At 39.2% G+C, this 16,380-nt stretch overlaps 1 protein-coding gene across 1 annotated transcript in view; it reads left to right on the forward strand.

Moving 5' to 3' along the window:
* Tbc1d15 (TBC1 domain family member 15) overlaps positions 1-16,380 on the forward strand; it is a 58,114-nt gene that overhangs the window by 35,847 nt on the left and 5,887 nt on the right. The window contains exons 10-14 of the mRNA XM_005358055.2: positions 765-859; positions 3,094-3,210; positions 9,842-9,942; positions 13,566-13,665; positions 14,479-14,576. Coding sequence (XP_005358112.1) covers positions 765-859; positions 3,094-3,210; positions 9,842-9,942; positions 13,566-13,665; positions 14,479-14,576 — 511 coding nt within the window. The remainder of the gene's footprint in view (positions 1-764; positions 860-3,093; positions 3,211-9,841; positions 9,943-13,565; positions 13,666-14,478; positions 14,577-16,380) is intronic.

Here is a 16,380-nt window from a genome sequence, read left to right on the forward strand (position 1 = left end):
ACATATATTTACTCATATACTGGTCACATAGATGAAAGAGTCTTATTTCTTCTTTTTTTTAAAGGATTTATTTATTTATTTATTATGTATGCAGTATTTTGCCTGCATGTATGCCCGCAGGCCAGAAGAGGGCATCAGATCTCATTATAGATGGTTGTGAGCCACCTTGTGGTTGCTGGGAATTGATTGAACTCAGGACCTCCTGAAGAGCAGTCAGTGCTCTTAACCTCTGAACCATCTCTCCATCCCTGAGTCTTTTATTTCTCATAGAGAAAGACATTTCTTCCTTCTTGTAGAGAAAGATAGTTGACTTCCCAGGTGTTTTTTATGTCTAGTTTTCAGTACAGCCTTGGATTTGAAGCCATTCTCAACCATTCTATGCATCCAAAGTCTTTGTCAATCTTAGCCTTTCTTATATCTATTAGCAAGTTTTCCAGTAAAAATAATAGGAAAACAAAATTTTAAAGTTGGGTTTAAAAAGTTACTTGAATTCTTATAATTATTAGAAAGCTTTAGTGAATAAAATATTGTATAAGTTTAGAAATCATTTCAAGAATTGTTTCTTTTTAAGTATACCTGAAATTCTAGCAGTTAATTCCATCCGTTTCTTGTTTTCACGTATGTCTAAACATTTCACTGTCATGTTTGTAAACTTAGATACCACTAACGTCATAATACTCTGGTACACTGTGTATAGAGAACCCCAGGAAACAGTGTCACAAACACAAGTCTCAGTGCGTTCTTGGTGTGTATTGTCTCTACAGCGATGAATACTTCAGGATGAAGCTGCAGTGGAAGTCTATCAGTGAGGAGCAAGAGAAGAGAAACTCAAGGCTGAGAGATTATAGAAGTCTGATCGGTACGTTTCCATAGTAACTTTGGAAACACAAGAGGTCTTGTTGATTAAAGAACAAAATACATGCTGTGATACTGGGACTCAAAAATAATCTGAATTGTTTAATTTGTCTAGAGCTTTCCAGTGGCTATGTGTGTGTCTATATATGTATGTGTGTGTGCATACACGCACACAAACACACACATTTATACACACGATGTGGGTAAGATAGGTGGATGACTGGGGTTATTGGCCAACTAGTCTCACCATTCAGTGAGAAATACTGCTTCCAAAAGAATGGGGTGGAGTAGTGGTAAAAGACTCTTAAGACTGACTTTCGGGATCATTCATACTCATACCCCCGTGTACACATGCAAAATGTATTCATGCACACCTCGCACAGGAGACTGTAGGTCTTGTGTATCATATGAATAAGATGGATTTAAGTATGATTGAGAGCTATTGGAGCATTGTAAAAGTATGTTACTTACATTTTGTTTTTTCTGCTATGTGAAAATGGGTCCTATCAAGTTGTAAGTAGGAATGAGAAAGCTGTCTTAATAATACTGGTTAGGAGGTAGACGTCTAAGCAAGAGATGGTGGTAGTACAGGGTTAGAGGACTCAGGTTGTTGATAAAACTTACAAGAATTTTAGTGTATTGAATACTGAGTGGAATAGACTTATTTTCTTGATTTGAGGAGCCAGGTGCTCAGTATTGCCAGTTACTCAGATAAGATTTTGAGCAGAAGAGTAACACGATCCGAGTTCTGGCTTAGCAGTACAGCAGCTGGTGCCTGTGGAATGCTCTAGAGGAGCAGAAGTAGTGGGAGGGAGACCATTTGAGGTCATAGCTAAAGTCCTGATAAGAGGCCATGGCTGCTGAATGTCCCAGAGACTAACAGCAGACAGACAGGCTTGTATGGAGACTTGAAGCTGCAGTGTGCACTCTGCAGCTCCCTGGTGGAGGGGGATTGGAGCAGAGGTGACAGCAACATCTAGACTTGTTTATTTGCTCAGGGCCCCTTAATGTTTTTGGAGATGAGCTAAGTTAACACTGTGGCTAGAATGGAGGTAGTTGGGTGGGAAGTGCAGTGAGTTTGGTGGGAGGTGAGAATTTTGGGTTCTGTACGTATTTTAAAGATGTAATTAGTGTCCCAATGTCAGTCATGGGAAGACAGGATGAGTGTCACAGTTAGAGTGAACAATTGGAGAAATGAAGCTGCTGGGCTTTGTTGACTAAGATGGGACAAGCCAGAAGAGACAAGTTTGTAAAGGGCTATTTGGAATTCAGTTTTGGATGATAATTTTGGGTTTTCACCAGTTAATATGTCAGGATGAGGTGCCTCAAGTTCTAGGGTGAGTTAGTAGCTGGAGAGAAACTTAGGGTTACTAACATACTGGTTAAGAGATTGTGTGAAGAGTGGTTTAGGAAACTAGGTAAAGATTTGACAGATAAGCGGTATGATTGGAAGAGGCCCCAGAAGTGAAAGTACTTAAGGCACTTTCATTTACAACTGAGGGTATCGTGAAGAAACCAGGAAAAGAAACAGGTGAGAGAGGAGAAAGGACAACAGAAGACCACAGTTTCCTAAAAGACTAATGAACATGGCCAGGAGAGAGGCCGCGCTGTCGAGACAAGGAGTTCACGATGCGGGCAGTGCTGAGAGCACCAGAGGTTAATAACTTTAAGGAATACTTTGTGGTTGCTGGGTGTGACAAGATGATTAGTCTGAGTTCAAGAGGGAGGAAAAGGAAAGAACTTGGACGTGGCACTTGTAGCTTTTGCAAGCTTTTCTTAAACAGATGGAGTGTGCTGATAAGGAGTTCTGTGTAGTTCAGTAAAGAAAAGTTGACCAAACTGAGGAGGAGGACAGGAGTTAATAGAGCAGCTACAGAATCCCCCTAGTTCTGTGTTGGCTGCTGGTGATGGAGCTCATGCATAGGAAGACGGCCTTATTTATTGCCAGAGAAGCTCATTCATTGTGATGGGAGAGAGGGGAGATGAGACGGAATTTCCATGCAGGCTGGTGATCTTTTTTTTTTTTTTAATTTTAATTTGTGTGTGTGTTTGTGTGTGCATATGTGTGCGTGCTGCTGCACATATATTGTCAGAGGACAGCTTCATGGGAGTCAGTTCTCTGGGCATTTTTCTTTAATTAAAGCTTGTCAAGAATTGAAATTAAGAAATTCTATGCTTGTTGAATAAAAACTTTATATAAGAATTTGTTTCTTGAAATATGTGATTTTTCTTCTTTAGAAAAAGATGTCAACAGAACGGATCGAACAAACAAGTTTTATGAAGGTCAGGATAACCCAGGACTGATTTTGCTTCATGACATTTTGATGACCTACTGTATGTATGATTTTGATTTAGGTGAGTTCTATAAAGTTTTGATTTAAATAAAAACTTCTGTGTATTTAGTTTAGAATTTAAATTTATTAGCTGGTTTGGAAATGGTAATTGCTTTAGAAGCCTGTGAAGGCTCTAAAGCTATGACTCCACAGGAGAGCCCTAGGTTGCCACAGCAAGCCACAGAGGCACTGTGGAATTATTTTAATTTTTTGAGAGAATTGTAGTGACACCTCCAGGACGTTACTGTGTTAGCTGAAATAGCTTTAGGGATTTAGCAGTAGCTTGCTCTGTTTCTTTTGTTGAAACTAAGGCTGGATGTTTGGCCTTGCTGTGTAAAAACAAACGAGGAATAAGGGTGAAAGGGTGATCTGTCTATTTCAAGATTTCAAGCTCTGAGAAGCTTTGAGGACTGGTGTAATGTTGGACAGGTGCTTGTTAGTTCAGTGGACAGAAACACAGACTGAACATCTTTTTGTAGCTTGAATTATAATTGTTCTTAATAATAAATACCTGAATTCAGGAATAGGGGTTCATGCTGAAAGGTGAGAGAAACAGAGCAGCCACCCACTACCTCTACAAATGCTCAGACCAAAGGGGCAATCCTGTCTCTGAATCCCCAGACTGCTTCTGAGCTGCTGCCCTCTCCCTCATTATATTCCTCTCTCCCCCAGCCAGATCACTCCTGTCTCCACCTCCCCAGTGCTGGGAATAAAGACGTAGAATCCCAAGAGCTGGGATCACCATTGTGTGAGCTTCATTTCTCTTTTAGACAGCTTCAATCTCGTGTAGCCCACAATGGCCTTGAACTCACAGAGATCCCTCTGAGTGCTGGGATTAAAGTTGTGTGCCACCACTGCCTGGCCTCTATGACTAACTAGTGGCTTAGCTTGGCCCTCTGATCTTCAGGCAAGCTTTATTTGTTAGATTACAAACAAAATGTCACAATATCTTTTACCTGAATGGTTTGAACCAGGTGTTTCAGATTTTATAGCTTTTTGGATTTTGAGAGCTTATTTGGAGGTTCTATCTGGGGAGGGAAGGCGCTCAGATCCCCTGGACTGGATACCATTTCCCTCTATTTGGAAGAGGTCATCCTTTGAGTGTAAAACTTCAGGAATGACTTTTGCGGAGTGGTAATGAGGAAGCAGACATTCTTGCAACAGCCAGAGCAGCTGAATCAACTCTGGAGACCAATGGAGTCACAAATGTAGTAGCCAGGTCTCCCTCACATGAGACTTTGGAACTGGAGTGTGCACATAGACTTCATTTTGGGCATTCCTAATCTGGAAATCTGAAATGCATCAAAATCCGAAACTCTCATCCCTTGATGCACTATTTGGAATAAGTGTGTAGTAAATGGAGCTGTTAGTTGTTTCTTGAAGGAAGATTAGGAAGACATTAAAAATGCTGTGGGAAAGTCTGAGAACCATTGTTTACACTTCCTTCTTTCGGTAGAAAAATCCTAATTGAAGCTCTCGGGTTGTGGAGTGGAGTAGATTGGTTTGTGAGTCCTACCAAAATGAGTTATTAGGACTGGCATGGGAAATGGGAACTCATAGGGAAGGGACACCACGGGGTAGAAAACTTAACAAAACAGTACTGTTTTGGTTGGTCTTACTTTGTAGCCCTGCCTGGCTTAGAACTTGATATGTAGATCAGAATAGCTTTAGCCTTGAACTCACAGCATCCACCTGCTATTGCCTCCTGAGAACTGGGCTCAAGGGAACCAGTATTTTTAAGTAGCAAGAGACCTTGAGCTGTTTCCTTCCCTAAGCATCGGCCCATTATAAATAATAAATAATGCACGTTTCTGAACTACCATTCGAATGGCTCCCAGCTAGAGACTGTCAGAAATAGTGTTTTCTAGATTATTTCAGTTGAACTTCGGGCATCTTTTGGAGTAGCTGATTGGATATTCATCACATTTAAACTCAAGTGAACCTTAAATTATAAATAACATTTTCTCCATTGTTTATGTTTTTATTCTCTTGGTTATGGTTTTAAAGGTATTAGCCTTTTTAATGACAATATATTGAAAATTATAGAGCTCTTATTAAAGTAAAAAAATGTAGCCAGTCCTGTCTGCCATACCATTGTGAGCTTCATATTAAGTCATTGAAAGCATATGAAATGACTTTCAGGTTATACAGTGCTGTCATACTTGATTTGATTTTAATTTTAAATTATAATAGCTATTTAAAGAAGTGAGGCTACTAGTTTCACTTTATCAATAAAGTGTATTGGTTCAGAAAGTGACTCAAGGTTCATTAAAAAGATAATTGATCCAGGTTTGGAGACTCTAACCTTCGTTACTGGCTAGCATTCTTATCTCTATGGTTCTCAATCTATGGGTCATGACTCCTTTGGGGTTGCATATCAGATATTCTGCATATCAGATGTTTAAGCTATAATTTATACCAGGAGCAAATTAAGTTATGAAGAAACAGTGAAAATAATTTTATGGCTTGGGTCACCATGACATTAGGGTCACAGCATCACGAAGGTTGCGAACCACTGCTCTCTCCCTTCAGCACTCCAGTCCCTTGCCATTTTCACATTTTACTATTGTAGAGAATAGGAACATTGTTTTGACAATGGGTGGCACCCATGCATTCTCTCCAGCGATAATTTTAAGATAAGAATTCACATATGATTGTGCATTCTGCCAGAAATAGAGTTTGAGAATTGTATCCATTTGCCATCTCTGTCTATATTAACAAGACCTTCTAATCAGACGCTTCAGGTGTCTGAAACAGTTAAGCCCATGAATGACTGGGCTTATTAGAAGCGGAGATAGCTGACTTTGCAAATAGTGGACCACAGCTCTTATCCTTCACTTGTACCATAACCAAGGTAGTAAATCTAGTCTTCTGATGGCTCCCTCGTATTCACTTGTTTTCTTAACTCACAGATGAATGATGAGTGAAATACATCTTCCTGAACTCAGTGTTGTTATTGAGAAAAACATACAGAAACTTAAGAGTAAATTTTACTTAGAGAACACAGGTATTATTCTTCAGGAAGTGTCTGTGGGCCTTTTGTTTTGTGACGTTTTGTTACTGTGGATGTCACAAAGATGACTCTGAATATTCAATAACAAGTTAAATTCTGTTCAAAATATTGTGTGCAAGAAGGAGCTACAGTATCTAGTGTTTTTAAGAATAATTTTTCTGGTTAGTGGTGCTGCATACCTTTATTTAATCCCAGCACTCAGGAGCCAGAGACAGGCAGATCTCTGTGAGTTCGAGGTTAGCCTGGTCTACAAGGTGAGTTCCAGGACATCCAGAGCTGTTACACACAGAAACCCTGTCTTGAAAAAGAAAACAAAAAAAAAAAAAATTTTTTTTTTAACTCTCGAGATTTTTAAAATTTTATACTCTAGTAGATAAGCTTAGTTACTTGAACAGTTGACCAGCGAGTAGACTGAACTTTTCTTTCCAGGCTAAGAAAATGTATAGCAGGGTTATAAGGAATGTTGTTTCTCCATGCTCCCAGCTATAATTTTAGGGACATACATTAGAAACTGAGGTGCTGCTGATTAAGATGTGGTCAGCAGTAGTGCAGAATCCAAGTGCAGGCGAATACAATGTAGCCCCCCTTACCAATGTAACCCCCCTTACCCTTCCTCAATAAATAATAATTCTGCCCCACAACCCATACCTTGAAGAACATCATCTAAAAGAATGAAATGGTTTAAAGAGTACCTGAAGATAAAGAAAAATTGACAGCTTGCCTCAGCTGAGACTTAGAGAAGAAATAGAGTGAGTAGTGCTCTCAGAGGAGAGCAAGACTTAAAGGGTTAAATTAGCTTCTTAGAAAACTTTATTGTTCCTACCTTAATAACAAAGCACTTCCCACCAGAGGAAGATATGTTATAAATCTTTTGAACAGCACACTTTGAATTTCTCTATCATAGATTGTGCACTGCCTAGAACAGTAGGATCATACTCCTTTGCACTTTGTTCAGGTCAGATTAGATTTCCTTCAGACTTTAATTGTCTTAGTTTTATATTCTTTATTTCATTGTCAGTGCCAGATTGGAAAAATCCTCGTGATAACAGTTTAATCTTCTTATCTTTTCTGAAACCCTGTGTTATTTTCCAAACATCTCTATAAACCTGGAGACATTTACATTTAAATATGATACTCTCTTCTCTAAATTTCTTGCTTGAAGCTATTAAAAATTGGTTGTCTTCTGTAGGGAACTAGGTGTTCTCTTATGCTAATATGAGTAGTGTCTTATTTTTCCACAGGTAGAGATTAGACATAACAACAATAAGATTATATGGGAAGGCATTGTAGCCGATGATAGAGCACAGGCTCGTGGTGATTTAATAAGATTGTGTGAAAGGGTATCGTAGTGAATGACAGAGCTCAGGCTCGTGGTAATGTAATAAGATTATGTGGAGGGGCATTGAGGTTGATAATAGAGCACAGACTCATTCATGGAGATGTAATAAGATTGTGTGGAAGGGCATTGAAGTGGGCGATACAGCACAGACTGATGGTAATGTAGTAAATGTGGAAAGGAATTATACTGGGTGATAGAGAATAGACTCAAGGCAAGTAAAGCTTCACTTTTACTATAAGGAAATGTGAGGTGATATGAGTGCCTTTTTGTATTATGTGTTTGATCAGAATTTTCTGAAGAGACTTTGGCTTACCTTTATTCCTGGTTAAAAAAAAAAGATAAAACAAGAATGAGTGATGGACACTTGTTTGTAACTTATAGTAGTACTATTCTGTTCTCCTTTTAAAGACATATGGCCTCCCTAAGAAAGATTTTGCTGAGTAAAAATGCAAGTTCTGGATTTGCAAATGAAAGACACAGGAAGCTTTTGTGTTGAGCCTAAATGGCATGAGCTATAAAGTTGTAGCTTTTCTTGGGATAGAGGCAGAAAGCACAATTGCAAGTTCAAAGCCTGCTGGCATTACAAAGCAAGTTCTATGTCAGCCTGGATTACTGAGTGAGACTTTTGTCTCAAAATAGAAATGGAAAAAAGATGAAGATGTAATGCAGTGGCAGAATGCTTCCTGTCATGTCTTTCCCTCAACACCTTCACCAAAATAGCATAAAGCAAAGAAAAATGTTGCTACTTTTAACAGTTGTACAAAAGGTACCACAAAGTACAAGTGAACAGGAACTTTCACACAACAGTTCCTTTGTTGACTGAGAGAGGGGTTTAGCAGCTAAAAACCACTGCTGGCTCTTCCAGGGGATCCACACTTCATTTCCTGCTCCCACAGATGACGTGGATTCTGTTTCCAGCACCTGCTCACAACCTTCTATAACTTCAGTTCTAGGGGATCAAATCCCTGCCTCTGAATACCAGGCCCACCAGTGGTATACAGACGTACATACAGGCAAAATACCCAAAGCATAAATTAGTATGCAAAAGAGTCTGGTGTCTGAAAACCACTTGTAAAACAAGAAAACTGAGGTTTTTAAAGAGTAGAAATAAAGAAATTTGACATCCAGGTGAAAAGCAAAATGAACAGTTTAAGTGAAAGATATGACTTCTTCTCCCTCCCTCCTTCCGTCCCCCTCCCCCCCTCCTTTTTTGAGGGGAGGTTTCAAGACAGGTTTCTCTGTAGCTTCAGAACCTGTCCTGGAACTCCCTCTGTAGACCAGGCTGGCCTTGAACTCACAGAGATTCTCCTGCCTATGCTTCCCAAGTGCTGGGATTAAAGGTGTGTGCCACCATTGTTCAGTGGGTGTGATTTCTTAACTTGCAATTTTTTCACATAGTCAAAGTCATTACTGAGAAATTACTGTAGAATCAAGGAAAAGGTAGTTAAAGTTACAGCTTATGCAAGGATACTTTAGGATGAAACACAGTTGCTAGCAGTGGTCAGCCAAAGATTATCAAGGGAAGAGAAAAGCCCAGTGTTGATTAAAGGTGGGGACAGTTAAGTGGTTCTGTTTTTGAGTTAGCCCGTGCGGTACGTGAATGAATGTATAAATACAACTTGTTGAGTCTATTTAATGTTGTATGAATGAACCTGTGTTTTGGCTGACTACATGACATGGATAACAGTGAAGGGAGGTAGCCCTCACAAGCCCTCCATGTCTTCTCACAGCAGCATTTGTTGTCTGTAGTTCTTGTCTGGGGACGGAGCCCTTGATACTTCGTCCTTCAGTGGCAGCATGGCAGCTGGTGGTGTTGAGAGCTTAAGAAGCCATGTTGTTGAGATTTCATATCTATGCTGCAGACTTTCTGGTCCTCTGACTCTGTGCACCTTGCAGTCCTCTCTCCGTGGTTTTCCTTGAGCCTTGAGATAGGGATTGTGTGTGGATGTGTCGTTTGGGGCTGGACGCCTCAGTCAGTAGTCGTCCTCTGCATTCGGCCCGAGCTGAGGATCTCTGTGATGCTCTCTGCTCCGGAAAGAGGCTTCTTTGATGGGGAGGGCTGAGAGCTGCACCTGTCTGGGGAGTGAGGATGCTTCACATTCTTGATCGTGATAGCTGTTCTTGATTAAAATGTCAGTCAGAAACAACTGATCTTTCCACCTTTTTGTTTTCCTTTCTTCAAATGTGAGCTTCTGTTAGTTTACTCAGAGGAAAGTATTTTCAGCTGTATGCTGGTGATATGCACAAGGGATTCACAGAATTTAGGTTTTCAGAGACTTTCCCCTTTTCTCCTTTTTTCAGGATATATACAAGGAATGAGTGACTTACTTTCCCCTCTTTTATATGTGATGGAGAATGAAGTGGATGCCTTTTGGTGCTTTGCCTCTTACATGGACCAAATGGTAAGCAGAGCGATTCCTTCCTCTGTTCAGACTGAATCTAAAAGTTCAGTTTATTAGTATAAGATTGATTATAATATCTAGCTACTATGATGGAGCTTGAAATCATTACTGCATATTTTGTTTTACTTCTTTGTAACAGGTTTTCAAGAGCCTGGCAAACTATTAGAATTATTTTTCATATGAAAAGGTTGATAATATCTGCTGGTAGTATAGTAATTATTGGGTTTGATATCAGTAAATGCTTAATGTTCTGTAGGAGAACCATGTGTCATCATAGACTATTGATGGATAGATGACTCAGTTTTGTGAACTTCATGTTTTATCTAATAAAACTTAGTGTCGGGCTAAGTAGTCTTCTGACCTTTACTGAATGTCTTGGAGTTTGTCATTATAATACCTGACTTATCTCCACATGTGCTCTTAAAATGTGAGTGTCCAGGCACTCTCTTAGAATTCATTCCTTGTTAATTTTCCAAGAAGGCTGTGATCACTAGAGTGTCTAAGTGTACATATTGCACAACAACATTCTATCTGTCATTGGAGGCAGAGTTCTAGGGTAGTCATGTAGAGCCACTACTAACAGATAAGGAGAAAAGTCTTCTCACGCAATCAGTTAGCAAGTGATTTGGAGTGGGTGAGTGGGTAGAGGGAGTATGACTAGATAGAGGCTCATATGAAATTTAAAGCCCTGACCACACAGCAGATAAACTTGATGCTAAGTCTTTATGGTGCATACTGTATATAGTTTAATTTAAGGCTTCAGATGTGAAATTGCAAAGTATATGTCTTTTATTCTGTACTCTTCTCATTTACCTATTTTTTCTTCATCAATTTTTTCTGTCTGTTTCCTTAAATCCATTGCCTATATTTTGAATTTATTCTCATTTCTCTTAGTTCTTTTCCAAATGTGTTCAATAAGATTTATAGTTTTTTTTTTTTTTTTTTTTTTTTCCGAGACAGGGTTTCTCTGTGGCTTTGGAGCCTGTCCTGGAGCTAGCTCTGTAGACCAGGTTGGTCTCAAACTCACAGAGATCCGCCTGCCTCTGCCTCCCGAGTGCTGAGATTAAAGGCGTGCGCCACCATTGCCCGGCTAGATTTATAGTTTTTAAATGTTCTTTTATTAAATCAGTGCTTACTTAACTTAGTCCTTTGCTGTGAGTTGCCTTTGGATCATTTGGAAAGGTAGTTTTAGAGGAACCTAGCCATATCCTTGTCTTATCTTTTTGATTGATTGATTTGCCTTCTTAGTTCTAATTACTCCCAAGTGATCTAGAAACCTGAGGCATTTGTTATAAAGGTCTGTACAACTGATGATAATTTCATAAAAATTGTCTGTCCTCCTTGTTTTATCTTTTTTCCACTAGAACTATTGTGTTCTTTGTAACAGGATTATATATTTGTAGATAGCAGGGAGGTGGTTCAACAGATTTTTAAAAGAGTGAATACATGAATCTTTCCCAATATTTAGTTTAAACTTCTAGTTATAGTATGTATCTCCAATTAATTGTGAACATACTGTGTTTATTTTCTTACTTGTTATAATTTTTCAACAAAACAACTGATCGGCATAATTGACAAATTTCAGATGCCAGCATGTATGCACACGTGCATGAATGTAGGTCTTGTATATAAAGGTGACTCTCTGTACATTTATAATTTACAGTCTTTCTCATCTTGTGTACCAAGAAGTTTCAGTTTCTTCATTTTGTCTTTTTTTTTTTTTTTACATAAGTGTTCTATGCTTTTCTTTTCCATAGAAGGTCTGATGATTGTTCTAGTCTATATTCTAAAATGATCTCCTGTATTTTTACAGTGCGTCTTTCCTTTGGAAGGCAGTGTATGGCAGTCAGGACCTGCTTGCTCTTTTGTTGTCTTACTACTGCTTCCTACGCTTTAACTTGACGTTGCTTCTCAACTTGTTTTGTTTGGCTTTACTCTGTGTTAGTGTTTACTGTTTCTGTGATTGCTGAACCTAATGCCTGTAGATCATTTTATTTTATATGTAGTTCAAGGCTGAGACTTTGTCTTATTTCGGAAATGTTTACAAACTACAAATAACATACTGAGATTTGCTGTGTTCATCATCTGTTTTACTGTATAGGTTTACTCTCACTTTTTCATTCCTGTGTTCCCAAGATACAGCCAAAAGTCCTTTATTCCTATCGTTCTCTCAGAGGACTTCTGAAATGAATATTCTTTCAGAGTAGATTTCTGTCATTTCTAGATGCCTTTTATAGCATGGCTTAGTCATGTTGGTACTCCAAACCAACTGAAACTTTTGACTGTTAAAGCAGAAATCCTGTGGACTGGTGAATTATTTTGTCTTTCCCAATAGTTCTTCTGGTAACTGCGGAACTATGTTCTGGAGGCTTGAGTGTATTAAGCTGATTTGTTAATTTATTGAAGAGAAAGTTTTACAATCAAGAATGGCTTCTAAGCTGATAGTTTTGCTAAAGTACATTATAGTATTATTGAAAAAGTGTGAGGGGATGGTGTGAAAAAGTTAGTCTAAGACTTTTCACAAGGGCTAGGGAGGTAGTGCAGCATAGAGAAGTAGAAGCTGCTGAGTTAAAGGGTCAGAGTATCTGAAGGGCTTTGAGGTTGTTTGTCTCAGTGTTGAAAGGAGCCTAGTCAACCCTGAAGGCTGTTTAAGCATGTAAACCACAGTAGTTCTTAAGTCTTTCACTTCAAGAATTGTTTCTTTGTGGACTGCATCTGTTCGTATTTATCATATGAACAGTTAATACTGCAACATTTATAGATGCTTAAATAGCTATATGCCTCGTACAACTTCACATACACCTTGTATATATATTTTCATGAAATCACCTTTTCCAGTGACATTTCAAAATATCTTTTAAATACAGTACAGTATCTTCTACTGTGTTCAGTCTATCATGTTATATAGCCTTTGTGCCTGTGAAAAAAAACCACGTGCAAGATAGGTAGTGTTTTACTATGGTCATGATCACGGCTTTGACTTCCCAGATGCCTACTCTCAGCAAATCTAAAAAGCAAGTAGTTAGTTCTTTAGAATGAGGTTTGTGTTAAAGCTGAAATTATGTTTCATATGCTTATGTGAAGGAACGGTTAATAACGGGAACCGTTTGATAACTGTGTATGTCCCCGAACGTGTGTTTCCTTTTCCAAACATTTCTGCAGCATAAGAAAGGAATGTCACTATGTCTGCTGATGCTGTCCCTCTGCTCTTCTTGATCTGAATCAAATCAATAGAGGTAGAAAGTAAACCTTAGCCGGGCGGTGGTGGCGCACGCCTTTAATCCCAGCACTTAGGAGGCAAAGGCAGGCGGATCTCTGTGAGTTCGAGACCAGCCTGGTCTACAAGAGCTAGTTCCAGGACAGGAACCAAAACCACAGAGAAACCCTGTCTTGAAAAAACAAAACAAAACAAAAACAAAAGAAAGTAAACCTTGTTTGAGAGAAAGGGTATTTTTTCTCCCCCCCCCCTTCTTAGTAATGTTTTAGCTTTTCAATTAGTTGTTTGTTATAATCAGTACAGTAGAAATCCAGCATTTATCATTAGGAATCATATGCATAATTATCAGTGATAATGTATTCAGAAATACTAAATAGTATGTGGCAATAATTATTTTCTTTTAAAGCATCAAAACTTTGAAGAACAAATGCAAGGCATGAAGACCCAGTTAGTCCAGCTGAGCACCTTGCTGCGACTGTTGGACAGCGGGTTTTGTAGCTATTTGGGTGAGTTGAGTGACTGCAGATGTGCGCAGTGGGTTGGACAGCGGGTTTTGTAGCTATTTGGGTGAGTTGAGTGACTGCAGATGTGCGCAGTGGGTTGTAGGGCAATGCCTGTGAAAATGTAAAGGAACTTTCTTTTTCAACTTTAAAAAAATATGTTTGTGTAGGAATGTTTTACCTGCATGGATGTATGTGTGTGCCTGTCTGATTCCCTGGAACTGGGGTTTTGTTTTGGATGGTTATGAGCCACCATGTGGGTGCCGGAAACTGAACCCAGGTCCTCTGCAAGAGCAACAAGAACTTCTAACTGCTGAGCCATCTCTCTAGGGCTTGTAAAGGAACTTTTTTTGTTCTTTGCTTTTTTGAGACAGTTTCTCTGTGTATCTTTGGCTGTCTTGGTTCACTCTGTGAACCAGGCTGTCCTTGAACCCAGAGATCCGCCTGTCTCTGCCTCCCAGAGTGCTGGGATTAAAGGCTACGCCACCACAGCCCTGCATAAAGGAACTATTATAGACAACAATGCTCCACTGCTGTCACCTGGGTTCTTTTAAAGAGTAGAAAGAAACATTTGTTGAAAGAGTAGAAAGAAAAGCTTGTCTTCACACACATACTTGTTCGTGTAGTGGTTTTTAAAAAGTAAGTTACCCTGTACATTTCAGTTGCTTTTTTGAATTGACAGAATATAGTCAGACATAAAAGACTCTTGTTACATAGAATGTTTAGATAAATCTGAGTTTGAGGAAAGATCCTTGGTTCTGACATATTAGCATAAGAATAAGCCCTGTTTTCTTTCTTTTTTCTTCTTCTTCTGCATAGAATCCCAGGACTCTGGATATCTCTATTTTTGCTTCAGATGGCTTTTAATCAGATTTAAAAGGGAATTTAGTTTTCTAGATATTCTTCGATTATGGGAGGTAAGTTCTTACATTTTTTTAATGGAAAAACTGTTGATTTCTGTGCGGAGTTTTAAGTACATTTTCAGAGAGTCCCTGAAATTTCTAGGGCTGGTGAGTTTGAAAATGCAATTGTAGTCCTTCCCTAACAAGTTGACTTTGGTTCTTGGACTGTCTCTTGAAAGCATAGCACTGAGATTTGAGGCTGAGTGTCCCAGAAAGAGTTTTCTAGATCATTTGCTACCTGTATCCTTTATTTGGTAGAGTTGACTTTATTTTTTATTTTAAAATTTTTATTCTTTTATACAATATGTTTTCATTGTAATCACCCCTTCCCCAATTTTTCCCAAGTCCACTCCCCCTTTCCAACCCATCCACTTTTGTGCCTTCCCTGTCCCCCTTTTAAAATACTACAAGATCAATTTCACTGGAGGGTGGTCAGCTCACCAGGGACTACACTCTTAGAGAAAACTGTCTGTCCCTTTTGTAGCAGCTAACATTGCTAGGGATAGGATTGTGTGCTCAGCTCCCCTCTCCATTTGATCTGGGATTTGGTCTGGCCTGCACTTGAACAGGTTTTTATGTGTGCTATCACAACCACTGTGACTTCAGATGTGCTTTTTCCCTGCTGTATCCATAAGAGTGCTTCTTTGTGGTCAGACACCATCTCTGGCTTCTACACCCTTTCCAACCCCCCTTCCATACTGATTCACCCCATGGAAGAGGTGCAGTATATGTGCCCCCTTTTCTTCCACACTGATTCACCCTGTGGAAGGGGTGTAGTATATATGCCCCCTTCGCTTCCACACTGATTCATCCCGTGGAAGGGGTGTAGTATATATGTCCCCTTCTCTTTCACACTGATCTACTCTATGTACAGGGTACAGTATATATGCCCCCTTCTCTCCCATACTGATCACTCCATGGATGGGGTATGATATATATGTCCCCTTCTCTTCCACACTGATCCACCCTGTGGATGGGGTACGGTATATATTTCCCCTTCTCTTCCATAGTGATCCACTCCATGGGTGGGGTACAGTATATATTCCCCTTTAGGGCTGAGCACTCTGCTGGTTCATTCTCTACAGCTTGGTCAGTTGTGTGTGTCTTTATGTTAAGCACCATTTACTTCAAATAGAAGCCTCTCTGATGAGGGTTTAGAGACATACTGATCTATAGGTATAGCAGTAAGTTGTTAGGAGTTGGTTTTATACTTTGTCCTTTTAGTAGAATAATAGTAGTAGGTTCTCTTAGGGCCTATGATCAATCTATCTGCAGTTTCTTGGCCTAATAATGTGCTAGGTATGGGTTTCATCTTGTGGAGGTTCCTCAAAAAGCCAAATAGAACTACCATATGATCCTCCTATGCCTTTCTTGGGTTGTATTCCAGGGTTCTGTATACAAATAGAACTGATAGAATAAAAAAAGGGTGGGTGTTATTTGTTTATATAAAAGGATTTATTAGAGTGGTTTACAGTAGTCCAATTAGTTCCACAATGGAAAGTCCAAGAATCCAGTAGTTACTCAGTTCATAAGGCTGAAAGTCTGTTATTTTTCTGTTGGAATCCTGAAGAAGTATATTCTGATAGCATTAAAAGAATGCCCTACCAGCAGACTTGAACTAGTGAGAGTGAAGGGTGTTTCAGCCACACTCATGAATGCTGTCTAGTAAAACATGCCCTCTGGTGCACTAGGGGCTCAGACATCATGGGACAATCAACTGCTTTCTGATTGAATATAAGACTTGGTTTTATGGGAGATCGTTACATTTTGGTATAATTTTTTTTTTAACATGCCAGAAAGTTTTGGTTTATAGGCTGAG

Source organism: Microtus ochrogaster, chromosome 24 (genome assembly GCF_000317375.1).
Source record: "Microtus ochrogaster isolate Prairie Vole_2 chromosome 24, MicOch1.0, whole genome shotgun sequence".
Lineage (NCBI taxonomy): Eukaryota > Metazoa > Chordata > Mammalia > Rodentia > Cricetidae > Microtus > Microtus ochrogaster.